At 43.0% G+C, this 25207-nt stretch overlaps 3 protein-coding genes across 20 annotated transcripts in view; 1 reads left to right on the forward strand and 2 right to left on the reverse strand.

The window, feature by feature from the left end:
• Window positions 1–422: 422 nt before the first annotated feature.
• On the reverse strand, window positions 423–4179 carry LOC121322594 (60S ribosomal protein L35a-like). The gene is made up of 5 exons (XM_041262742.1): window positions 4104–4179; window positions 3086–3128; window positions 2454–2606; window positions 1578–1722; window positions 423–488 (listed from the first exon to the last, which is right to left on the reverse strand). The coding sequence occupies exons 1-5, from the start codon at window positions 4147–4149 to the stop codon at window positions 465–467; spliced, it is 411 nt and encodes a 136-aa protein (XP_041118676.1). The 5' UTR covers window positions 4150–4179; the 3' UTR covers window positions 423–464.
• Window positions 4180–4374: 195 nt separating this feature from the next.
• Window positions 4375–10320, forward strand: LOC121323347 (dynein regulatory complex protein 9-like). Of its 2 annotated transcripts, none has more exons than XM_041264353.1 (10): window positions 4375–4616; window positions 5040–5235; window positions 5585–5814; window positions 6211–6339; window positions 6586–6667; window positions 8833–8994; window positions 9091–9165; window positions 9280–9411; window positions 9890–9991; window positions 10120–10320. In XM_041264353.1, exons 2-10 carry the CDS (start codon window positions 5110–5112, stop codon window positions 10240–10242), a joined length of 1161 nt encoding a protein of 386 aa, XP_041120287.1. In that variant the 5' UTR covers window positions 4375–4616; window positions 5040–5109; the 3' UTR covers window positions 10243–10320. The 2 variants fall into 2 exon arrangements, with proteins under 2 accessions (XP_041120287.1, XP_041120288.1); XM_041264354.1 differs by having other exon boundaries at window positions 5065–5235.
• Window positions 10321–12916: 2596 nt separating this feature from the next.
• Window positions 12917–25207, reverse strand: part of lrch3 (leucine-rich repeats and calponin homology (CH) domain containing 3) — a 30731-nt gene continuing 18440 nt past the window's right edge. The window contains exons 12-22 of one of the 17 annotated variants that reach the window (XM_041262701.1): window positions 24546–24725; window positions 24191–24238; window positions 23589–23642; window positions 21976–22056; window positions 21253–21336; window positions 20874–20925; window positions 19973–20086; window positions 19199–19341; window positions 18901–19038; window positions 18367–18444; window positions 12917–14672 (exon numbers count right to left, since the gene is read on the reverse strand). In XM_041262701.1, the coding sequence (XP_041118635.1) occupies window positions 14553–14672; window positions 18367–18444; window positions 18901–19038; window positions 19199–19341; window positions 19973–20086; window positions 20874–20925; window positions 21253–21336; window positions 21976–22056; window positions 23589–23642; window positions 24191–24238; window positions 24546–24725 (1092 nt within the window). In that variant the 3' untranslated portion in view covers window positions 12917–14552. Of the gene's footprint in view, window positions 14673–15800; window positions 17607–18366; window positions 18445–18900; window positions 19039–19198; window positions 19342–19972; window positions 20087–20873; window positions 20926–21252; window positions 21337–21975; window positions 22057–23588; window positions 23643–24190; window positions 24239–24545; window positions 24726–25207 lie in introns of those variants that run through there. The other 16 variants (XM_041262698.1, XM_041262697.1, XM_041262696.1 and 13 more) reach the window with 16 other exon arrangements.

Here is a 25207-nt window from a genome sequence, read left to right on the forward strand (position 1 = left end):
CTGCCAGTAAAAAATAACGCTATACTGGATCATACCAGCTAGAGATACCAATGGGTGATGCTCAAGTGCTTTAAATGATCTGCATGAATTGTTTGTTGGTAAGCTCCTGAAAGTGTTCTTTCACTTGCACAGTAAAATGGAAAGGGGCTGCATGAGTCCCACAGCTGTTCTTGTGCAGGCACACTACACCTACCCTGGAAGCCTTTTCTCAGTTGCATGAGGAAACACCATTCCCGGACTGGAACGACCAATCATGAATAAAATGTGGTGAGCATTACTCCAGATTTCCAGCTTTTCACTCCTAACTAGTAATATCCTGAAATCTCTGGAAGAACTTGGAATAAAGGACATATGAGAACAGGAAGATCACTGAGAGGGACAACTGTGGTGAAACAACAACAAAAGAAAGAAAACCCTGAAACTGGATTGACAAGTCTTTTTATTGTATGTACAACAACAGTGCTTTAAACCCTGGATGGATACAGCATCTGAAAGAAAAAGAGAGGCAAGACACAAATTGGTTACAAAGCTTTGTGTATAGTGTAAATATTTCAACATGGGGCACCACAGTAATATTTAGGACAAGCGATTGTATTACAGGTGCTGCACAGCACATACTTCTTGAATAAAACAGTGCTGGTTCCAACAAATACACAGCTAGTTTCCCCAAGCTGCGTTTACATGCAGCAGCAGGCATCTCTGCAGACTCTTTTGAAACCCCTTTATCCACAGATTCCAGCATCTGAAACGTTGACAGCTGTCTAGAATGTCAGGGATTCATTTGATTGGTCAGATGGAAAACAAAGCACATTAGTGCGCTCCAATTCATTTCATGGTACTCCTGAGCAGAGTTGAAAAGGCACCAAGACACACGTGCCAGGATGGATCTCTTTCTGCATACCTGAGCTGGTACCAGAATGCACTCTCACAGGTCTGGGCAAGGATCACTTTTCAATTGCCTTTCCCCAGTTCAGTCTGTGCTGCTTATTTCTGACTTGATTGACAATTATATCAGCATGGAAATGTCTGTTCCAAAAAACATACGAATCCAAATTAACATGTATTTATACTAAAGTAATACAAAAATGACTGCAAAAGATTTAGAAGCGAGTAGTTTTTCGAGATTTACGATTATACTGTAAATTTACAGTATAATCGTAAATCTCGAAAAACTGCTCGCTTCTAAATCTTTTGTAGTCATTTTTGTATTACTTTAGTATAAATACATGTTAATTTGGATTCATATGTTGTTTTTTTCTGACTATGTAAAAGACAAGACACAAAAGCGCCCGTTTTCTCATTAGAAAGTGATATTTTGAAATGTACCTGTCCTGGTCACAAAAGCAAAGTTTGTGGGGAATAATAGCCATTTTCTATACTTTTGAGGCATAAGCAATTAGGAAATAACACTTACTACCCAGGAACAAAAATTGTGTTACATAGTGTAGTCATACTGACTATATACTTATTACTTCAAGAGCCGATTGGTGGACTGCAGTGTAGCAAATGCATTTGAAGAAATCGTTTGGAGAAGCGTGTGCACTTGCCCTGCATGGTGGCTATGCCCCAGTACTCACCACTCGCACTCTGTGTCCCATAGCCTTGGCTGGGAGGTTGCTGCTGAACTTTGCGCGGATCATCCCGCTGTTTCCGTGGGCTCGGGTCACCTTGCCCCAGATCACACGGGTCTTGTTGGGTTTTCCACCGGGGGTTACAGTGTTTCTACACAGACACAGGGACATTTAAAAGTGAATTACATGCATACAAAAGGAGGCCAGTTATTCAAAGTATTCCCCAAAATGATAGAATTTTATAAACAGAAAATAAGAGTCTTCACAAACAGTTAAATATATTTACTCCTACAGATGAGAATCAAAATCAAATATTTGTAAGTGTTCTAAATCAGCTACCCACCAAGATCAAAACCCAAAGAAATATCAATATCTAAATGAAGCTGCGATTCCAGGCATGTAGTTGACGTTTCACATAGCAGAAAGTAAAACATTTTAGATAATTCCCATCGATTTTCCCCAGGGATAATCATAAAGTGATGTCATACAATATAACATAACAGCATCTAAACAATTAGAGACAGAAAGCTGCCATGACTTGTAAACTCAAGAAAAACTACAGCCAAGCAATGGAAGACAGCAGATTCTAGAAGAACCAATTACACTGAACTTACATTGGGTGCATTCACGGAGAACATTCTGTACAGATTCGGTTCTGAACCTAACCTATTTATCCAATGATCTTCTAAAAATGATCTCTGTGAACGCACCCATTGGCTAAATTGGTCAGATTCTCCACAGAATCTGCGCAGAATAATCTCCATGAACGTACCCAACGTATTAAAGGGCTTCTTGAAACATGAATAATGTACATGAAATGTGATCCGAGGACATTAGTGAAAGCACGGTGGGAGCCGTGTTGAAATCCCCCTCGGCACTCACTTCTTGGCCTTGTAGACGTAGGCACATCGCTTGCCCAGGTAGAAGTCGGTCTCATCACGGGTGTACACGCCTTCGATCTTCAGCAGTGCCGTGTGCTCCCGCTGGTTACGCAGGCCGCGCTTGTAGCCGGCAAAGATAGCCTTGCTCCAGAGTCTAAAGCGGGGGGGTGGGGAGGTGGGGTGGGACAAACACTTAGTTACTGTGCACAAACACTTCCAATAAACACCAAGCTCCTCAGCATGCTTACCAAGGGCATCGAAAATCATGCTTTTAAAAAACAGCAATAACTGTTGCACATGCAACCTTTAAAATGAATAAACTGCCCTGGACCCTAGAGAGTGAAAGTGGTTTAATGTTAAGTACTTTGCTCTTTAAATGACCTGCCAAATCCAAGAGGAGGTTCACTCTTACAATAAGCCAGGGTACTGCTTTCAGTATGAGCTGGATCAGTGCACTTGACCAGGGCTTTTAATACATTACTTACACACACAAGTCCATAAACATGCTAGCTCAAGCTTAACAGGGCCACACTAGCTCCATGTACACAATCAAACACACGATAGACACACACACAAAAACATGCAATCATCTTAAACACTACCATGTGTAAAATAGGAACAAAAAACGCTTACCTTCCTGGCATTGTGATAATGTATTGTCCAGACACAGCCAAACCTGTAGTAGAACAAATAAATAAAAATGTTGATAAACGAGATTGAAAATGCACCCCACACGCCACAGTACAAATACAAACCGCACACAAACTAATACAGATTACTGAAGACACTGAAAACATACGCATACAAACAACCAAATATTCTACTAGAGTAGCTATACATACATGCGGACAAACAAACCAAGTTTGTGTACTTGGTGGGTGCCTGTAGTGAATCATAGCAGCACACCAACTGGGAGTCTTACTGCTGCTTTATCATTTACCATCATACAGGTTTGACACTTTCAACTGATCCAGGCTGTTTTAAAGCATTACAGTACTTGGTACTGTCAGTAGTTCTGGAGTCCGACAGCCGCAGTACGCGAGATCTACTTCAATTTCATAAAGCCAGCAGGCCTCTTTAGAGAAACAGACCGCAGAAAAGTATGGGTTTCGGCGCCTCTGCAGTCCAGACACAGCGCCGCTTTCCACAGACACAAAAAATTAAATCGCGGCGCTTTGTTCATAACAGCGGTGATTATTAGTGTGCAGTCAACACCAAAAAGCTATAATAAAAAAAATCCAGCAAGAGGCTCCCATGTAGCAAGCTATGAACACTAACCAGCGTTTAACATAGGCAACGACATTAGCCTTTAAAACCATCAACTTCAATTAAAGTGTACGTTTACATCAACCGTATTTTTTTTTAACAGTGAAACAAATTCCGCACCATTTGTTTGCTTTTAAACACCATTAAATGCACACCCGCTCCACTCAAACATAAACGACTCCGAGCTGGACATTTCTGGAAAGGGAAGGAACCAACAGAGACATCTACTAAATAGCTCCGTCATCCCAGGGTAGGGATACACAAAACCGACATATTTATTTATAAGGGACTATGTGCTTATTACACCGTTGAGTATTGAGCGGCTTTAATGTTAAATAAGGTATAAACATTGTGTTTGAAACTGAAGACTACACATTCATCTCACCTGCACTGCAATTCAAGATGGAGAAAAAGGGAGGGCCGTACGGCATGCTGGGAAATTAACACCATACACATATAGCTGGCCAAATAGTGCCTTGTTAAAATGAACGTTAAACCGCGTTAGAAACGGTTAAATAAAACTTGCACGCGATTGAAATATAAAAAAGGAAGGCTCCAAAATGATTGATTCGGTCAATGAGAATGTACAGTTTTTTTTAAGGCAATGTTATTGAAAGGCCATCGCTTTGAAAGGACCGAGCTGTTGCCGCAGCAACATCTAGCAACAAATATGAAACAGAACACTGTCCTTGTTTTAAATTAAGTGTTCTGTTTGAATAATGTCAAATATGTTTTTAGGTTATTAACTCCCGAAACCGCAGTATGCATTGTTTTCGGATGTTTGTTTAAAAATAAAGACTCTTCTTGATGTGGTTGGTTACCATAGTGACTGTCAACTGCGCAGGCTGTTCGACAAGATTAAAGTCCGGCTGTGGAGAGAAAGTCCGGTAAAAGAAAGGTAGACAAATCAACAAAAACTCAGAATCTGTGTTTAATGTGTTGTCTCAGTTTTGATTTTTTTTCAGAAATGTTTATTATGTTACGGATAATAATAGTACTAGGACCAGCCCGCTGTTGCTTTGCTCTGTAAACAATACTATGTCTGAACTGTCAAAAAGTAACCTGTCGATCGAAGTTATAGTTACATAATAGCTGTCGAGGTTTATAATTGCAGTTTCAAGTTCTGTAATCAGTTTCAGGTGGACAGCAGCAAACAAATGTCTGGTTTTATTTTCAGGTTGTGTTGGATTTCTTGCTTCCTTTCATTCATTCATTCTTTAATAGATTGTATAGACTTGTTTCTGGCGCGCTGTGGCGCATTTTGAGATGACCTTGTTGGTAGATTGTGTTTGTTGTGGTGTTTCTGTTTCATTCATGCTAGCGATACCGTTGCCTATGTACTGCAGTGGACTCCCGGTTCTGTGTGACTACTCTGCAAAGCAAGTGCTGCAATGGAGCCCCTGTCCCCCTTGGATCTGCTGCGGGTCTCCACTGTCTTGGAGGACTGTGTGGATCAGCTCTCCATCCTGGGATACATCATGCCAGTCTCCTACGAGGGCCGGCCGGATTCTGAATCGGTACTGACTACCCCTGCACACGCTCAACCCGTGTGAAGTAAACATTACTGCGGTTATAGGGGCGCAAATAATGGCTTAAAGATTAAACACTAACATATTTTCAGGGTGTTTAAACCATTAGAATAAAAAAAAAAAACACACACACACACATTTAACCATTGTTAATGGCAAGCTGTAGTGTATTATACAGTACAGAATGTGTGAAGTGTAAAGTTTTCTTTATGCAATATTTTAAAACCCGTCTAACGTATACATGTAAATGTCAACGAAAAAGAAAAGTAAGTGTTTAGGCGTTTTTCTGCAGTTTACTGCCTCGGGTTCTGCACAGTTGGTTTTGTTTTCCTATCAGTTTGTTGGTGATGACATTGGGAGGATCTTGAAGCACCAGAAGAAGCTGCAGTGGAAGTTCAAGGAGCTGATGTCCTCCAAGTCGCAGTCTTTGGTCAGGAAGCCCCATCTGGAGGGTGAGCAGCAAGGGGACACGGCGGGGGATCTGAAGAGATCAAACCTGATGTTCAGCAGGGCGCTGGAGCAGGACCCGCTGTCTGCAGAGAGCCTGCTCAAAGTGCAGGTTGACAGGTCAGGGCACGGTAGCTCACACACACTTTCAAAACATTTACCTGCTGCTCTTCAAGTTTTATATCTTGCAATTTGTTTGGATATTTGTGCGTGTCTGTTTCTTTAAGGAGGCAGTGTGGTTAAAGTCCAGTGCTTGTAACCAGAAGGTCTCTGGTTCAAATCCCACCTCTGCCACTGACTGACTCACTGTGTGACCCTGAGCAAGTCACTTAACCTCCTTGTGCTCTATCCTGCAGATGGGATGTTAAATCAATGTCCTATTGTACGTGACTCTGCATATAATGCACATTTCATAGCCTACCTCTGTAAAGCGCTTTGTGATGGTCGTCCACTATGAAAGGTGCTATGTAAAAATAAAGATATTATTTGTTTAGTGTGTTTGTCAACCTCTTGCAGACAGTTTGCGGCTGGAGTGATCATGGAGACTCTGAGTGAGCTGCAGGAATTCGGAACCTTCCAGAAACTGCTGTTGGCAGTGGAGGTGGAGAAAGACAAGAAGGCAAACCTTTATAACATCATTGTGAGGTCAGTATCGCCCAACAGGGATGGCTAGAGAGATAGATAGGCTTCAGCTTTGATGACCAATGTCACCACATTATATTCTGTCAATTTCTGCTATTTTTTCGCAACACAAAAAATTAAACCAATACTAACTGCAAAAAGTTACATAAATATAAATTGCTAATTAGTAAGAATCGTGTAAGAAATGTATTTTGCTGTGAGTTCTGTGCAGTGGTCGATGTCTCAGCTAGACTGTGTGTGTTTGTGCAGTGAGGAGGAGGGGCGCAGGAGGATGAAGGCTCTGCAGAGACAGCTTCAGGATATCCGTAAAGAGAAAGAGCTTGAGCTGCAGGTAGTGCTGTCTGTACCACACTGTTAAACACCCCACAGAGAGCCAGGACCCTGTGGGCATTCACGGAGGACAGCTGTGGTCAGCAAATTACCACCATGTCCACAAGCACTTTAAATAATTCAAGAATAAGGTTAGGGCACAATATGAGACTGCACTAGAGGTCAGTGCGGCTCTGAGCTTTAGTGGGTGAAAATCCAATCCCTATATTGTGTATATATATATATATATATACAGTGGCTCTCAAAAGTATTCACCCCCCTTGCACTTTTCCACATTTTATTGTGTTACAACATGGAATCAAAATGGATTTAATTAGGAATTTTGGCCACTAATCAACATAAAAAAAGTAAAAGTGGAAAATTAAATCTACAGATTGTTCTAAATTAATTACAAATACAAAACAGAAAATAATTGATTGCATAAGTATTCACCCCCTTGAGTCAATATTTGGTAGAGGCACCTTTGGCAGCAATTACAGCAATGAGTCTATTTGGATAAGTCTCTACCAGCTTTGCACTTCTGAACACTGCAATTTTGCCCATTCTTCTTTTTTGCTCCGTCAAGTTGGATGGGGACCTTTGGTGAATAGCAATTTTCAACTCTTTCCTCATATTTTCAATTGGATTGAGGTCCAGGCTTTGACTGGGCCACCCCAGGACATTGATCTTTTTTATTTTAAGCCACTCCACTGTGGCTTTGCCTGTATGTTCGGGGTCATTGTCCTGCTGGAAGATGAATCTTCTCCCAAGTCCCAGGTCTCTTGCAGACTTCAGCAGGTTTTCCTCCAGGATTTCTCTATACTTTGCTGCATCCATTTTGCCCTCTATCTTCACAAGCTTTCCAGGCCCTGATGCAGAGAAGCATCCCCATAGCATGATGCTGCCACCACCGTGCTTCACGATAGGCATGGTGTTCTTAGGATGATGTGCGGTGTTAGGCTTGTGTCAAACACAGCGCTTAGTATTGAGGGCAAAAAGCTCTATTTTGGTCTCATCAGACCATAGAATCTTCTTCCACTTGGTGTCAGAGTCTCCCACATGCCTTCTGGCAAACTCTAGCCGAGATGTGATGTGAGTTTTTTTCAACAATTCTTTTTGCCACTCTTCCATAAAGGCCAGTTTTGTGAAGCACCTCGGCTATTGTTGCCGTATGCACAGTGTCTCCCAGCTCAGCCGTGGAAGACTAAGTCCTATAGAGTTGCCATAGGCCTCTTGGTGACCTCCCTGACTAGTGTCCTTCTCGCTTGGATACTCAGTTTTTGAGGATGGCCTGTTCTAGACAGATTCACAGTTGTACCATATTCTCTCCATTTCTTAATAATGGACTTTACTGTGCTCTGGGAGATATTCAATACCTTGGAATTGTTCTTATATCCTACCCGATTGCTGGGTTTGAAGAACCTTATTCCGGATTTGTTTTGAATGTTCCTTCGTCTTCATGATGTAGTTTTTGATGTACTAACCAACTGTGGGACCTCCCAGAGACAGATGTATTTAACCTGAAATTATGTGAAACACCTTAATTGTACACAGATGGACCCCATTCAACTAATTTTGTGACTTCTAAAGACAATTGGTTGCACCAGAGCTTATTTAGGTGTGTCATAGCAAAGGGGTTTAATACTTATCCAATCAAATATTTTCTATTTTCTATTTGTAATTAATTTAGAACAATTTGTAGATTTTATTTTTCACTTTGACATTATGGACTTTTTTGTGTTGATCAGTGGCAAAAACTCCTAATTAAATTAATTTTGATGCCATGTTGTAACACAATAAAATCTGGAAAAGTCCAAGGGGGGGTGAATACTTTTGAGAGCCACTGCATGTATGTGTGTGTGTGTGTGTGTGTGTATATATATATATATATATATATATATTATATATATATATATATATATATATATATATATATATATCTATCTAATATATTGGAATAAGAAAATTAAAGTTATCATAACAATATAGTTAAAGAGAACATGAAAATAACATGTAGATGCAATTAAAAATGCTCCAGAAAATTACAGAAGTAGCCTGTCCTCAAATGAGGACAAGGGGACCTAATGGGTTGATTTCAGATGGCCGTATCACAACAGTATCAGTGTCTGCTATACATTATGTGAATAAATAAGTAATATGTGAAAATCCCCCCAACCTGCTCTACAGCGTCGCAATGAGATGATCGCTCACCTGAAGGACCAGCTGCAGGAAATGAAGGCGAAGACAGGGCTGGAGGAGAAGTACATGAAAAAGAGCTGCGAACTACAGGTGACCCAGGGACAGAAGATATGTGGGGAGCACGAGCACAAGCACCTGGATGACATACAGGTATGGGGGCCCGTTGAAATACAGAAAGAGCAATTTCAAACTTCTTTTATTATTATTAGCAATATTATTCTTTTCTTTTTCATTATTACTAACCAGCGATTAAAAGATAAACTGGATGAAGAGACCCGGAGCCACTTGGAAATTGAAAACTTTCTGAAACACCATCAGACTGTAAGTAATGCTGTGTGTTGTGAATAGGGAATCCCTGTTGTGTCATGAGAGAGGGAATCAGCAGTCAGTCACTGCAATGGAGATAGCTGGTTTAATTTTCTTGGTTGCACACAGGAGCTGGAGGAGAAGCTGGAGTTCTGGATGGAAAAGTACGACAAAGACATCGATGCCAAGCAGCATGAGCTCACCATGCTCAAGACAGCCAAGGCCAACGACCTGGCTCGCCTGCAAGAGCTTGCCAAGCAGGTGGGGTCAGGGATCAGGGTTGAGACCATGATAATCGTTGCAGGGAAACTACTGCAAGGTACCGCAGTGTTACCATGGGGGTTTGCCAGGCCGTTTCGTATTTCGGGTGACTTGGGTAGTCCTGAAAATGGGTTCTGTATTCCTGTACATTCCCAAGTGGCTTGACCTTGCCTGTTCCATCCCTTGTGCAGTATCAAATCGTATTCTTTCATTGCAATTGTAGATAACAGAATGTAATAATACAGTGCTGCTTTCTGCCTACTTCAGCACGGATGACATTGTGAAGTTGATAACCCTAGGTTTGCGTCTGCTTGGTACATGGTGAATGTTACAAAAGAAATAAACAATAAAAAACAGCAGCTAGATCAGCTCCACTGCACTGCACGCATTTACACCAAACTGTCGTCTTGGGAACGCATTTCACTTTTGGATTGGCTGGAATAAAAAAAAAACCATGTGTGTCTTTGCTTCCTCTCAGTACAGGGAGTGTGAACAGGTAGTGATGGAGGACCGCGTGGAGAAGGAGAATGAGAGGAAACGTAGGGGCCAGGAGGAGCTGGAGTACAAGTCCTGCACCAAGGTAAGCTCTGCACAACTGCCACTGATCACTGTATTAGAAAATGCTGTTACAGTTGGCACCATGTAATGTAAATGTTGGGCGCAGCTTGCTGTACCCGGTGCTAAAAAGGCCCCTCTGTGTCCCCCCAGATCCAGGCCTGGTGGAGAGGCATCATGGTGCGCAAGTGCCTGGGCCCCTACAAGACTGGCAAGAAAGGGAAGAAAGGGAAGAAGGGCAAGGGCAAGGGCGGAGGCAAGAAGAAGAAAAAGTGACAGTTCTGTTTATTTTTTTGTCTAGAATTTTAAAAAGAAAATGTATACAACATATTTAATGTTTAAGCCTGGAGACAGATATAGATAGATAGATAGATATATATAGATATATATATATATATATATATATATATATATATATATATATATATATATATATATATATATATATATATATATATATATATATATATATATATATATATATATATAGATATGAGAGAGAGAGAGAGAGAGAGAGAGAAGAGAGAGAGAGAGAGAGAGAGAGATATATATATATAGATATTTTTTTTTTTTTTTTAACTGGATGGGCATGGTTTGGTTGGCCAGTGGGGTGCTAGGCTGATGGTCATGAAAAACACACTGCTTAGATTTCTTACATCTTCTGCTTTGTGGAAGACACAGACTTGAATGAGGCTTACCTTGAGGGGGGTGGAAAATGATTAGGGTTGTAAATCTATTAGTAGCCTGCAGGTGGAATTTAAGGGTGCTTTGGGGAAACCACATCACTCATGGTTTTGTCCCCCCAGTATTATGAACTTGTATACAAAATTCCACATCAATCCAGCAGTGTTGAAAAGTTGTAAGGGTCAAACGCTTTGATAGAAACAAACAAAGGACTACATTTATCAAATCAACATGTGCTTACACACAATAAAAACACTCAAATTAGACTTGAAAAAACTAATCTTTATTTTTAAAATTACACCAAATAAGGTCAGTTTAACAAAATATTTATTTGTTTTGTAACCAAAAGAAAAAAGTAAATTTAAAAAAGTCAGATAAAGAAATACATACTTTTCAATGTACGGAATGTATTTATATAATGTACAGTAAGACACAGGGGCCATGGGGAGCGCCCTGCTGCTGAACTAACACACAGGGGCCATGGGGAGCTCCCTGCTGCTGCGCTAACACAGGGCCCATGGGGAGCTCGCTGCTGCTGCGCTAACACAGGGGCCATGGGGAACTCGTTGCTGCTGAGCTAACACACAGGGGCCATGGGGCGCGCCCTGCTGCTAAGCTAACACACAGGGGTCATGGGGAGCGCCCTGCTGCTGCGCTAACACAGGGGCCATGGGGAGCTCGCTGCTGCTGAGCTAACACACAGGGGCCATGGGGCGCGCCCTGCTGCTAAGCTAACACACAGGGGTCATGGGGAGCGCCCTGCTGCTGCGCTAACACAGGGGCCATGGGGAGCTCGCTGCTGCTGAGCTAACACACAGGGGCCATGGGGAGCGCCCTGCTGTTGAGCTATTACATGATTACAAGGGCTTGCTTGAACTCTACCATACTTAGGATTCAGTTAAAAAAAACATTGAAATATTATCTACATAGGAGGAAAACAAACCTCTTTAAAATAATAATAAAAACACCTTTAACTTCCCTTTTCAAAGCCCCATGTCAATAAAAAGTAAGTTAAAACAGTCAAGGCTAATTTACTGTATTTTAAGAATCACCACGTACACATTTCCAAGTGTTACTTTACTGTGTGAAGTCTGACACAACAGGAAGTTTCACTTCCTATTCCTTATCTTCATGGATTGCATTGAAATCATCTCTGCAAACAAGGAAAGAGCTAACCCCGCAAACACCAGGATTTTATAGCATCGTTATACCTTTTAGTGTTCTAAAAAATAGAATAAATTAACAAGCACATATACTGGTAAGTCTTGTACATTACAGTATATAGACTGTCATTAAATATATGTGATTCTGGTCCAGAAGGGGGCTATAGCAAATTTGAAATTACAAAAACAATGTCAGAAGAACTGTATAGTTTTCAAAATAAATAAATAAAAAAAACTGTCATTAAGTTTCAGCGGACATGCCAAGTGAGGTGACCATTACTGGCTGATATGAACCACGTGGGAAACTCCCCACACAGCACTTGTGGAAATATCCCAGGACTCGGCAGTGCGCAGAACGTCTAGTTGCCTAAAGCCTTTCAGTTAAAAAGCAGTAACTGTTCCTTTAACTTTACACTCACGGGATATGTGAATTGGGAGCATGAGTTTCTGAACAGCAAGCTGAGTGTTTATGGCCTTAAACCAAAATACTGCCTCCGCAGCACAGAATGAGAAGGGGGGGGGGGGGGCAGAAAAATACTGCTTCTACAGCACAGAACGAGAAGGGGGGGCAGAAGAAACTCAGAATGGGAAATACTTTCCTAAACAGTCACTAATCTGTACAGAAACCAAGAAATAGCCCACATGATCTCAAGAACTTGAGAGAAAGATCATGGAATGCAGTGGTTCTCAATTCAGAGATCAGGGTTATGATCCAGCCTTGTACTTTATTTGTAAACTGAATCATTTCCACTGTTATAAAGGGTTACTTCCTGTACATACATTGCAAAGCAACACAAATATAAACGTATATAAAAAGTATTTAAGCAACTGGCTGAAGCATAAAAACCACTGAAGTGCAGCTGAACAGTAAAGCCAATGTCACAATGCAATGAATCCCAGCCAGCACCTTCAAGCTCCCTGTAAACTAAGCAGACACTGAAGTGACTGCCACGACAAAGAGGAATGGCATGGAATTCTCTGAGACAAGAGCATGCATGGCTAGAATAGCAAGCGCTACACTAATATAGATCACATGAAGAAAGGTTATTGCTATTAAGATCTACATTATCAACAAGTCAAAATAATTAACATCTGTATCAGTGCTGTAGGTAAACTTAAGTCTTTTTATTTTTGTTATTACAAAAAGCTTATACGTACGCAGCCTCAAAATAAACCATCTGAAGACCAGGTGCTCTTTCGACAGAGGCATTCCTATGTATGAATTGTTGAGACTTGCATATCCTGGAATTTGTATTATTGCGTTTAAATGTTGACTTTTAAAGGCAGAGCTGCCTGTGTCTGGTACAGAGCTGCAGTGTGTGTGTACCTTGTTAGCTCTCTTTTGTGAGCAGATTTGCATTTTCCACAGTGCAGCCATTTTATTGTAAACAAGTTTAAAATCTCTAAACCCCAATAAAACATATACTTATATCATCAACATTCACCAAGTTCATTCAACACTTGGGTAAACTTGCATCCTCACAGGAGTGCAGTCAAGCACTCCAAAGTGTGCTTACCAAGGAACTCCTTGATTACAGGGGCAGGGAACTGGCTGAATCTTGTAGGAATAAAACAGCAAGTGGTGAAATCTGAACTGCACAATTAATAACACAGGAAAGCTCAGCTTTGCCTTCAGTGGTCCACATGACAGAACAAACCAGGAAAACCCAAAACACTGCCACTGGAATAAGCTGTCAGCCTGGACAGCCCAGGACAGAAAAACAAGCTGGGGAAGATTTCAACAACACTGCATCAGGTTTGAGCCAAAAACACCAAATCTGAGTTTCCGAAACTGTGCTCCTCATCTTTGTTTATTTACACCACATTTTTAAACATTTTTTTCACTTATTATATAAAGTAAAATCTTTCAGCAATCAGTATCATTTTAATTTCTTGATATAATGCGACAACACTGTGACGCTTGAATGTTCAGCGACTGTGGTTTTTATACTGATCCCAGTTAAACCGTCGGCATTCTGTGCGTGTTCGTGCGTGTCTGTGCATCCGGTTTAACTATTGTGTAGAGCATACATTAAAAAGCTTAGAAATACTAATCTTTTCAATGGCAGAAAGTAAAGTTTGTCACTGGGACCGAATGGGTTTGAATGCCCATTTTCCCCACTAAAACAACTGCAGTAGGGTCTTCTATGCCAAGCAGAATCATGCTATATCATTATCTACATAGAACTATGTTGCTGATGTTCACCAACATGATGTAAACTGCTTTAAACACCTGGACAGGTGCACTGCATTTCAGTGACACACCCTCTGATTTTTTTTGTTTCTATGTGCTGTGCAAACTGAAACAATGCTGTAAAAAAAAAAAAAAAAAAAAAAAACAACTGAAAACAAAAAATGAAATCAAAATAAATAAATCATATACTGTATAGACCCCCCCCCCCCTTAATAAAATTAACTGGATAAGAAAGAGGAGAAAGGAAAAAAGGGCACAGAAAAAAAGCAACAGTGATAAAGAGATGGGAGAAGAAACAGAAAAGGGAGAAAGAAAAGAAGAAAGGGAGGCGCATGAACGAGAAGAGGTTCCTGTAGTCACTCTGGGAAGTGCGGAGCCTCTTGGTGCTGTCCCTGTGGGTCTGGAAGCTCCTGGACATGCTGATGGGATAATGATGGGGTCTGGGGTCTGCAGGGTCACTCCTGTGCTGGGTCCCACTGTGGAGGAGCTGGTCCGTGGCTGCACGGGAGTGTTTGGGGAGGTCCGGGGGGTTCCTGGGTGGGATCCTACACCGAGGAGAGCTGCAGGTTTTTAGGGGGCGCCAGTTCCAGCAGGGCTTGGACAGTCCCGGCCACCTGAGACAGACCTTTCGTCTCCAGGATGTGCAGCGGCAGACACAGCTGGGCCTGGAGAGAGCGGGACACACAGGGACAGGAGGACAGGGATAGGTGTGCACAAATATAAAGGGGGGGTAAACACAACAATAAAAAAGGAGAAAAAAATGGATCTGAATGAATGGATAAATTATAATAAAAACTAAATGAATTCCATCAACAATGTATAAAGCCTATAACTCTGTTGTCCAGTTTACTTTGCGTTCCATACCAATGAGGTAATTGTCTCATTTTAACGGGTTTTAAGTTATTGCTTTGTTTTTTAGATTTGTATTGTTTTTATCTCTGCCATCTACAAAGTGGACGTATGTAAATGTAAACCTTTTTGGTTAGCATCTTGACAGGGAAACAGAATGAGAGAATAAACTAAAGAAATAAAAGAAATGCAAGCTCAGTAAAAACAGCAGGAGAGAGGGAGAGGAGGAGGGGGAAACACCTCTGTTCTGCAGGACTCGAGCTCAGTGCTATGCTAATAGGTGGACCGCATTTATTAAGACAGAGACGTTAATAACCTAACGTAAACCCAAGCTTCTTGGAGGTATCCCTGTACAGCTAGATGATGCAGAGTGACCTGTCTTCTCTAAAGATTTGTTTTTGTTTTTTTACCAGTCTGTATATACAGCTCACACCCAGGTGGAAACACTGAGTGTACACTTTTATAAAATGAATAAAAAACAAACAGTGAAAGATTGAATGATTGAATACATAGTAAGTTATTTAAAGAAGAATCCATAAACTTGGTGACTTTGGGGTGGGTGGGAACTAGAGTCAGTGCAAGATGTTTCCAACAGGAATCACAACACCACCACATGAAAACTGCCCAAAAATTTAATGGGTAAAGAATCACCTTGGGTAAAGAAGGTAGGTAATGGGTAAAGAATCCCTAAGGAAATCCTTAGGAAAATCCTCACAAAGGCATTTTGGGGCACGCTTTATAAAAACACTTTATAAACGCAGCTCAAACACAGCAATGCTCAGCACTGCTTTACATCTGCATACAGACACAGGCTCAAAGAGAGGTCTGTTCGCCCGCAAGCTGGCAGTCTATCATGAGAAAATATGAAGAACTCCAAGCTCGGCTGATACATCAACCTGGCGCTTCTACATGCTTTGCAAACTGCACACTCCCCTACTGCACAGTTACAAACAGGTTGCATTTATTGATAAAGCTCATTACAGAAGGAACACTTTGTCATCATGAAGGTAATACACATGCACTCAGAGCAACAGATCTCTCCTTATCATACCGTGTCCCCATTGGAACAAACACAAACTCATTTCATCTGTAAACACCAGGGAAGGACACAAAGGCACTGGAACAGCTTTGAGGCATCACAGCAACACAAACACACTGGAGTCTTATTGCAAAATAATACACTTCTGTCATTTCTCATCTCTCATCGTTAAAGCAGTCATTACCAAAGCCTGGTATCTTAAATACCAGCTACAGAACAGGCTGTTTCACTCTGGGTCAGGAGCAGCTAGGAGATCCAGCAGGATGCACAGAGGATCAGGGGATACAAAACCTGGATTGGACTGTGCCTTTAATATCCTTGCAGGGATTGCCAAGCTAAGCAAAAAACTGACCCTGTGCACACATGGTAAATCACACATTTAAAACACAGACACTCCCCTGCTTAACAATTCATAACCGCTCCTCTTTAGATGCAGTCATACTGAAATCCCTGCTGTTTCTTTTTTTTTTCCACGGTTATCATCTCAGTAAACACGACATCATCCGATGCAACTACTAACATGGCATTTCTGTTACAGATTTTGTTTTCTTTCTTCTTCACACTAATATAAAGCTATACAATCAATAGGCTAAATTCCAGTCTTGCTGATGTACACGAAACAATCAAACACAACGCAGTGTAGGACTTTTGGCGATTACATTGGGAACAGTTCTGACAATACTTGTGTATTTTTCAACCCACCGTATGAAACCCGAACAAAACGAAAAGATAGTTCAGATCTGATTTCCCCCATCAGTGCCATTCACAGTGGAGGTCTGGAGGATGTTTTGTGCCGAGGATTCATCACAAGCCCTTGAGAAGGAAGCTCAGGGTGCCTTTGAAAACGCGAGACACTTTCTTCTGCTCAGACACAAGCTGGGGTCTGTGTAACCCACGGGTTGCTTGAATAATCGCCTACAGCAGGAACTCTAAAATGCTATAGACGATGCTTCAGTTCAAGCCACAGGGAGTTAGTTGTCCAGGCCTGTAACAGGTTTACTGTCCAGACTCCAAGGAATGCATAAGATTAGGCAGTCCATAGCAACACACAGCAAGACAAACTGTAGCTGACGCCAGCCACAGCATCCTGCCCAGGGGAGTGACCAAGCCACCCGATGCTCTGTGTCAGTGAAGGGGAACAGGGTACTGGAAAGCAATGGCATTTCCTGAATTTCATTGTTAATTCAATTCAGTTTCTTGTGCTACTTAACAGTATCCTGAGTAGAGTAAAAAAAAAAAAAATGCTGTACCATTAAGGCATTACTCTCATAGTATTTTAATTTTATTTTTACATTGTGCTATTACTTGAAGAGAATGTCTAATTCAAAGTTACAGGATCTACTAAGCCCTAGGTCTGGACATGCATGAAAGGATGCGATCACAATCCCCATGGACAAATCGGGATCCCTGGAATGTACAACTGAATGAACTTTCTGTCTCGTCTCCCGACACAGCTGGTGGCTTGTCCCCCCCCCACAAGGGCAGGGGTCAGAGAGCCTTAGAGCGCAGAGAGCTAGAAGAGCACAGAGAGCTGGTAGTACAGTGCGCAGAGCAGAAACATCACAGTGAGGTAAAACAGAGCGAATCCGGCCAGCAGCGGCGCTGAGGCAGGGGCTGCAGGGGGGATCCTGATAGACAGCAGCGCTTCCAGTGTCCGGTACAGGCAGCTGGGGTCACCCTGCAGCACAGCCCCTGCAGGACACAGGCTCTCCTGAACCAGGGAGCAAGAGGAGGAGGAGGAGGGGTGGAACACAGAACAACGGAGGGAGGATGAAACATATGGGAGGGCAATGGAGCAAGGGAGGCAAGGACATGGCGAAATATTTAAAAAGGGAGAAAGTATGAGATCGATATATTAAAATAAAACGGGGATCAGGAAGCGTAAAAGACAGTCGTGGGAGAGTGAATGAGAATGAGAGGAGGGGAGGAAAAAGGAGAGAAAGACTTTGTTAGTTGCACCCGGAGCCAGAGGCATGCCTTGGTTATTTATTATGGAGGAAAGCAGCAGCCTGCTCAGAGCCACGGGAGACGGGCTGCTGCTCAAGATCCACCAGCACCTTTCAGAGCACAAGGGAGTCCAGCAGTCTCGCTGACCAGGACCAAACAGCATTTTAAATGGGAATGGAGCTTTGCTCGGCCAAGACTGAAACATCAAACTGGAATCAGTTTTTTGATTGCTTGTTATTATTATTGCTATTATTATTACTACTATGACTACTATTATTATTACAACCATTATTATGATTGTTAATATTATTACTATTAGTATGGTTATTATTATTATTATTATTATTATGAAGAATGTATTATTTTCACTTCATGCAGAGGGATTTGTCAGTCACTCAGTCAAGGTTACGTTTTCCAAACCAGCTGGTTCAAGTTGAACTCTTTAGTCCCCATTATTGGAATCTTTAGAGACATGAGTGCAAAGCAACCACTGAACAGACTTATTCCTGCATCTGGTCTCTCACCTGCGGCACACCCAGCCTGCGGCATGCCTCCAGGAAGTTCTCCACGTTCCGTCGACACTTCGCCATCGTCAGCTTGGGCTGCAGCAACAGGAGAGAAAAGTCACATCTACAGCTTGCAGTACGATAGATACAGGCTGAAGCAGAGCGGTCAGGAATAAATTAGTGCCTGTGTCAGGGACGGAAATAAGACTCATTGCATAGCAGTTTGATCCAATCCTGGTTTTACTAGGAGTTTAACAAGGCACACCTGAGCTTGTTACCTATACACTGGGGCTAAACCAGCTCACAATAAAGCCTGCAATGGGTGAAACTGCTATGCAATAGCAGTCTTACTTCCAGCCCTGCTGTGTGTATACAGCACTGGTTCAGTTCGCTTGGTCATGTGATTTTCCTAACATATTGAGAATTATCATAAGCAGTATAAAACTCATGTATACACGTCCAGCACTACACCTGGCATCACATCCCCTGTTCTGATGCAGAATCTTTTGAACGTCTGATTTGCCAGGCAGACAGAGGTGTTTTGGTGCTTACCACAGCGGGAGATGGCACGTGGATGCTGGACACGGACCGCGGCCGCACGTGATTGGCGAGGTGGCAGAGCACCACTCCGTCCGTCAGGGCCGCCCCCAGGTCACTAGGCAGCGACACTTTCAACCGGGACTCGATATTCTGCAGGGACAGAGAACACAGACATCAGGACTGTATCCCTCCATCTGGGTAACTGCAAAACTTAAACAGGCTTTTAAAATGAGGACGACAGGGAAAGACCCTCAAAAGGGTTTGTGTGGAATAACACGCCCCAGATAAGAGCCCAGCTGTGCGCACCTACCTTGCGTAGCTCCTCTGCAAGCGGAGCGTCTTCTCCCAGCTCCCCATCGCTCTGCGGGCTCCTCGGCTCCTCAGAATCGAACCCCGGACACACAGGGGACGTGGAGGACACGGCGGCTGTAGGGGACAGCACTGGGGTCACTGCTAGAGGAAAGAGGAGCTGTGTCAGGGGCTGGGGCCAGTGCTGCTACAAACTGTTAGCAATCTGAGGTTAGAAGCAACACCTTTTTTGATACAGTCCAAGAAACACAAACCTGGTTATGCTTTTATTACACTGCTTTTGTATTATTACTGTTATTTTTTTTATAAGCTGAAAACCTTATACTTACGGTTTTTTGACTAGGTGCTTTTTGAAAAACACAATCCAAATGCATTATCAAATAGCGCCCTTCACGCCATGACATCCCAGATAGCTCATGTGTAAAATACACCCGGGCTACAACTAATTGTATAAAAGCACATTTAAAAAAAGAATGGTTTCAATTTAGGACTTAAAAGAATCCAATGTTTCAACACACCTAATGTCAACCCAAAGAGAGTTCCACAAACGAGGAGCACAACAGCAAAAAGCCCCGGCTCCAGTTGATTTAAGAAGATTTTTGGAACAAGTAAGAGTTCTGCATTAATATTACACCTTTGTGGCTAGTTTCTAACAGGAGCTTTGTAGTCAGATAATGAACAGTCCCTTTCCTGCACACACACACACACACACACACACACAGCAGCCCTGCGAAGCACAGGCACAGGCACCAGAGGTTGCAGGTCCCACACCTACCTCTCTTAACCTCCTCTCTCAGAGCCGCGCGGAACAGGAAGCTCTCGGGGCGATGGGAGGGGCTTCGGTAGGAGGGCGAGGAAGCAGGGCCAGGGTAGGGAGGTGATTGGAGGGCTGCAGGGGAGACAGGAAGCAGGTGGACAGATGGAAGAAGAGAGAAGGGAGCAAAGGCATTGGATAAAAAGTAAAATACATGAAGCAAGTGGAAAATATTTGATGAGGAATAAAAACATTTTAAACAAAATAAGAAACTACTCAAATATGGGCATTGCACACAGAGATACACATGCTGCCTGCCTTCAATCTGTAATACACTGCATTGATTAAAGAAAAGGAAGTCTAGTAGTCATTGATTTATTGATTACTGAAGCCCAGGATCAATATGTTGCTCTTACAAAGTAAGCAAAATCAATAGGGGAGTCGAGTCTTATTGTATTCAAACTGGTTATAAAATAAAAATGGGATGGAATGGTGCAGAAGGATGCAAGCAAATGATCAGATGCCATATTCCAGGCAGGTATAAGCACAGGAGCAGTGACAGGCTGGGGATCCGAGACCTGCATCTGCAGTCTAATCCCATCCAATCCAGGGCAGAAAAGCAGGGAAAGGGGCAGGGTGGGGGGAGCCAGCCCAGCTGAGCACTCATCAAACCACATCACATCAACCAAGGCCCTTCACCAAACAGATCTGCAAGCCACATTACTTATACACAATTTAAGACGACAAGATTTGGTAAATCACATGTATTCCTTTGTCAGTTACTGCATTTTTTGTGATTGTCTTTTCTTTATCCAGCAATACAATCCAGGAATAAGACGACCGTGTTTAAACAATTTAAACAGCACTTGGAAGTGAGAACGCATGTACTTGAATGGGGCACCACTAACATGAGGACTCTTACCTGATTGGAGGAAACAGGCACTCTGTGAAAGCGGGGATCTCTCATCATTCTGCTGCAGGAGGAAGGCAAGATTATTACGGGGTACTGGCTGTGTCTCCAAAACTGTATAGGGGCAGGGCACGGCACAGCGGTAAACCACACATCATCCAGCCCCTGCCAGGGACCCTAATTATGCAAGTAGGTGTCACTACCATCATTACAGGATGCTAGACCTGCAAGTTTGCTATCTGTGCAGTAAACTATGAGAGAAGACGAGGACATATGGTCCTTGTAGTTATTATAAAGGAAGTAGACCGTACTCCAACCCTGCAGTGCAATGCTGTGGTTTATAGTTTTTCACATTGATTACGAGGATGCCTGTTGCAGCAGCATGCCATACCTGGAGTGGACAGCAGGGGGAGGGAACTGCTGCTGCAGGAGAGACATGAGAGGCACAACCATCCTGGGACGTCCCAGAGAGAGACTGAGAGGAACGCAAGCAGGCAGAGTGAGTGGGAGCAAGGAAAGAGAGAAAGGAAGAGAGGGAGGTGTGTTAGAGGCATAGAAGAAGAAATCTAAAAATGTGTTGTTAGCCACAGTAGTTAGTTAGTTAATTTAGTATAGAAAAGCAACGGGAGGCAACAGTATCAATCAGCTACTTCATGGAATGATTAAAAAAAAAAAAAATTGTTTTCAAAGTATAAAACCTAAACTAACATCTGTGTGACAAGTCAGTGAGTGTCAGGGCTCAGCACAGATTTACAGTGCAGACCCCCAAGGCTACACTTTACACCTCAGAGCTAGGAGGTGTGCATGCTGTGACAGGTGACACCTCCAGGTCCTATTGCCCCAAGTCAGGATGACGTCTATTGCTAAGTCTGACCAGATTGGAGGATGTCGCTGTTTATATGGTAATTGGACTGTAGCTTTTCCTATGAAATTCCTCAGGGACTATTTACAGCACATAGGCAGCTAGTCATGTAGCCTTAATGAGGAAACAGTGGAAACTTCTGACTAGCTTTGCAGCAACGCACACACTTCCTCCTACAGTAAGGCTTGTTTTGCTGCTGTTGTGGATGAGATGCTCAGGGGTTGATGAATGTGCTCCCTGTGCCTCAGTCACCTGTTTGTGAGTTCCTGGTCTCCTCTTAATGGTATTGGTGTTAGTGTCTATTTCAAACACCATGAGGGGCTGATACCCATTCTGTCAAGAGCAGTGAGGAGAGAAAAAAAAAAAAAGACAAAGAGAAGAGAGTTTTAAAAAAGATCAGATCCAGGCGATTACACTGGTTAAACACAAAGGGAAAGCTGGAAACTGCAGAAGGCAGGAAGAGATGGGCTCCCAGAGAGTGTGAATGGCAGACTGACACTAGTTCAGATGTTCTTGTGTTTTATGCTTTTTCTGGATGCTTTAAGAGCACCACTATCTGATACAGTATACTCAACATTCCCCAGTGGCCAGCTGCATAAAACACCTTCAGTGTTCCTTGAGTCGAGGCTGTTGCATAAAGCAGCTCAACACACTGAAGTCAATACCCTAGTTCATGGAAAATGTATCCTTAAGTGTCACACTTAAAATTAATACTTAAAACTTTATATGCAACCAGCCCCAGTTCCTTCAATAATAAAGGATTGATTTTTGAAAGCATTCGCAAAAACCTTATGTAAATCTGTCAATTATGTAGTGCAGGGATGGAAATAAAACTCTTATTGTACAGCATATTCACTCATTCCAGGTTTTAAAACCAGCACGATTAGCCATAATGCTATGCAATGGGAGTCCTGTTTTTATATCCCTATAGTAGATGGTGTCGGTTTGGTCAGCGAGAGCTGGGACAAGTTTTGCTCCTTCTCATTCATGCCAGGCCATTTCAAATCAATACAGGACTGATTTAAGACAGCACTCAGCTCACACACAAAATGTTAATGAAACAGATCTGTAAGGTGCAGTCAGACATGCAGATCGATCTGATCAGAGAATCTTAAAATGTTCCTGTGCAAGCTGCCAACCTCTCTGTTTACTCTGTCTGCTGGCACTTTGTTTGTTGCACTGCGAAACACAAACAGCACATGCTCCTAACTACGGCTCCCGTCTCCAGCATTAGACAGTGGTAGCGCTGCACTGGCCTGTAATTCCATGCAGAGCGGCCCCTCCACAATTGCCAACACTGGAGAGGCTTGATCTGTTTGGAGGGGAAACCAGAGGCATGCAGAGTCAGTCCTGAACACACACACACACAGAGTACAGGGAAGCAAATCACACAGGTGAGATACTGTACACCCCTACATCAGAGCGAGAGAGAGTGCACAGCCCTCACTCACACTGAGCACAAACCGGGGAACAGGGGGCTGGAACCCACAACGGGAGGGATTTCAATAAAATCACTCCTAGGATTTACTCCTTTATATTTTGCAAATTACAAAACAGCATATTTACTGTTTGTCTCTGCTGTAATACATTTTACTATAACATAGGTCTGCTATTCATTGCTCCTCCCTCATTCTTAACTTTATTAAACATTGCAGGCTCAATAGAAGACAGTTCTCACATGTTTCAGCTCATCGCAAAGATTTAATAGAGAAGCTCCCGGTTTGAGCTGCAATGCCAGAAGAGAAAAAGGCTCCTGCTGGAAGCGACTGTCTACAAGGCGTGACTGATTGAGCGCTAGGTGCCCGGATCTACAGTCTAGGTTTCAGATTGGTGGCTGTGGCCACTCCGTGCAGCAAGGCTCTTACCACTAAGAGCGCTGAGTCGTCCGTGTGCTGGGAACGTCTGGAGGGGAAAAGGCGCTGGGGTGGGAGGGGGAGAAAGGGAGTGAGGTCAGGACACACGCACACACCATGATGCAGGTAGGGACAGTGGGGGTGTGTGGGGGGTACACGGAACAATGTTCCCCCAACTCCAGTGGACTCAAGAGAAAGGGGGACTTCATCCAGCACCATGCCAGACCAGACTGTCAGTTTCCACTTGCGCAGGGATAGGTGGGATCCAGAGAGAGAGAGAGAATGCCTTCTCTGTGTAGCAGAGTTCTCCACTCCCATTCACAACAGTCAACTCAAGCCTGTTCACTGAGCTCCTCTCACCAGAGAGACTGGCGGGTATATGAAGAGTCTCAGCTGTGGCGTAAGCACATTGGCAACACCACCTGGTCACTGTTTGGTATGGTACAGTACGAGTGTACTATCAGAATGTTTCAGCACAATGGAAAAACAGTATGGCAGGAGGGTTGCTGGAGGGTGCTGGGGCTGCCTGCCTTCTCCATTTCAATCTATAGAATCCATCAACACAGCAGACAGACAAACAGAGAAGGACACAGCTAAGGACAGACAATTCTTACCTCACTGTCTGTGGGGCTCTGTTTTGTGGGGCTCTGTGTCGTTTTGTGCTGCAACAAGAAAAATACAATTGAGCTACAGATCGTTTTGATATGACCTTGTTACAGGCACTTCCTTAACGACAGAACAAATGTGACGCATGGAACACTGAGGGTTAAGAAGGTGGAGAGAGACAGGGAGAAATTATGGAATCCCCCATAATATAAAATAATTAAACAGTATCTTTTATATTGCTATGAGGGTGTGCCAAGGCGTCAACATGCAAGGTGGAGAGAGAGGGATGGAGGCTAGGAAGAAGTGTATTACCATGGCAACACGCAGTACAGCTGAGGCAAGAGAGAGAGAGAGAGAAGGTACCTTGAAGTCCAGGACAGTCGGGAGTGTAGAGGAGGGAGGAGGTGGGTCTACCTTGACAAAGTGCAGGATGGCCTCTCTCTGGATCTGCTTGGTCCTCTGCCTCTCCTCCTCATACTGCAGCGCTGCCAGCTGGGCCTCTCTGCGGGCTCGTTCCACCCCGGCCTGACCTCTGTAAGAACACTGAGCCAAGGAAAGGAAGAGAGAGTGAGACACAGACACACAGACACACAGACACACAGACACACAGACACACACACACCTGAGAGAACACTGCAATGCAGGGAGAGTGAGGGTGAGAGACAGACACACACACAAAGACCAGGGCGGTAAGCAAGGAGGGAAATAAGACTCCCATTGCATAGCAGTTTGATTCATTCCTGCTTTTAATATGACTTTAATGACACACCTGAGCTTGTTACAGATTCACTGTGGCTAATGAAGCTGGTAATACAACCTGGAATGTCTGAAAGTGCTATGCAATATGAGTCTTATTTCCATCCCTGGTATGAAATAGGTGTCATGGGAAAACAAACATTTGTTTGTTGACAACTTGTTTTTGCAAGTGTTTTTTTGAGGTGGTGTGGTGAAATCCTTGTGACCAGATGGGCGTCATAATTAAACGACAAAGTAATTTATCCTATATATATATATATATATATATA

This window comes from Polyodon spathula, chromosome 11 (assembly GCF_017654505.1).
Source record: "Polyodon spathula isolate WHYD16114869_AA chromosome 11, ASM1765450v1, whole genome shotgun sequence".
Taxonomy (NCBI): Eukaryota; Metazoa; Chordata; class Actinopteri; order Acipenseriformes; family Polyodontidae; genus Polyodon; species Polyodon spathula.

Bases quoted from the DNA above. Each gene is read 5' to 3' on its own strand.
- LOC121323347 (XM_041264353.1), top strand. From the start codon at position 5,110: ATGGAGCCCCTGTCCCCCTTGGATCTGCTGCGGGTCTCCACTGTCTTG. The intron at 5,236-5,584 runs GTACTGACTACC...TTTTCCTATCAG, and splicing joins GCCGGCCGGATTCTGAATCG to TTTGTTGGTGATGACATTGG. The intron at 9,166-9,279 runs GTAAGTAATGCT...GGTTGCACACAG, and splicing joins TTCTGAAACACCATCAGACT to GAGCTGGAGGAGAAGCTGGA.
- LOC121322594 (XM_041262742.1), bottom strand. From the start codon at position 4,149: ATGCCGTACGGCCCTCCCTTTTTCTCCATCTTGAATTGCAGTGCAG. The intron at 1,723-2,453 runs GTGAGTGCCGAG...GTGTCTGTGTAG, and splicing joins TACGTCTACAAGGCCAAGAA to AAACACTGTAACCCCCGGTG. The intron at 489-1,577 runs GTGAGTACTGGG...TTTTTCTTTCAG, and splicing joins TGGGACACAGAGTGCGAGTG to ATGCTGTATCCATCCAGGGT.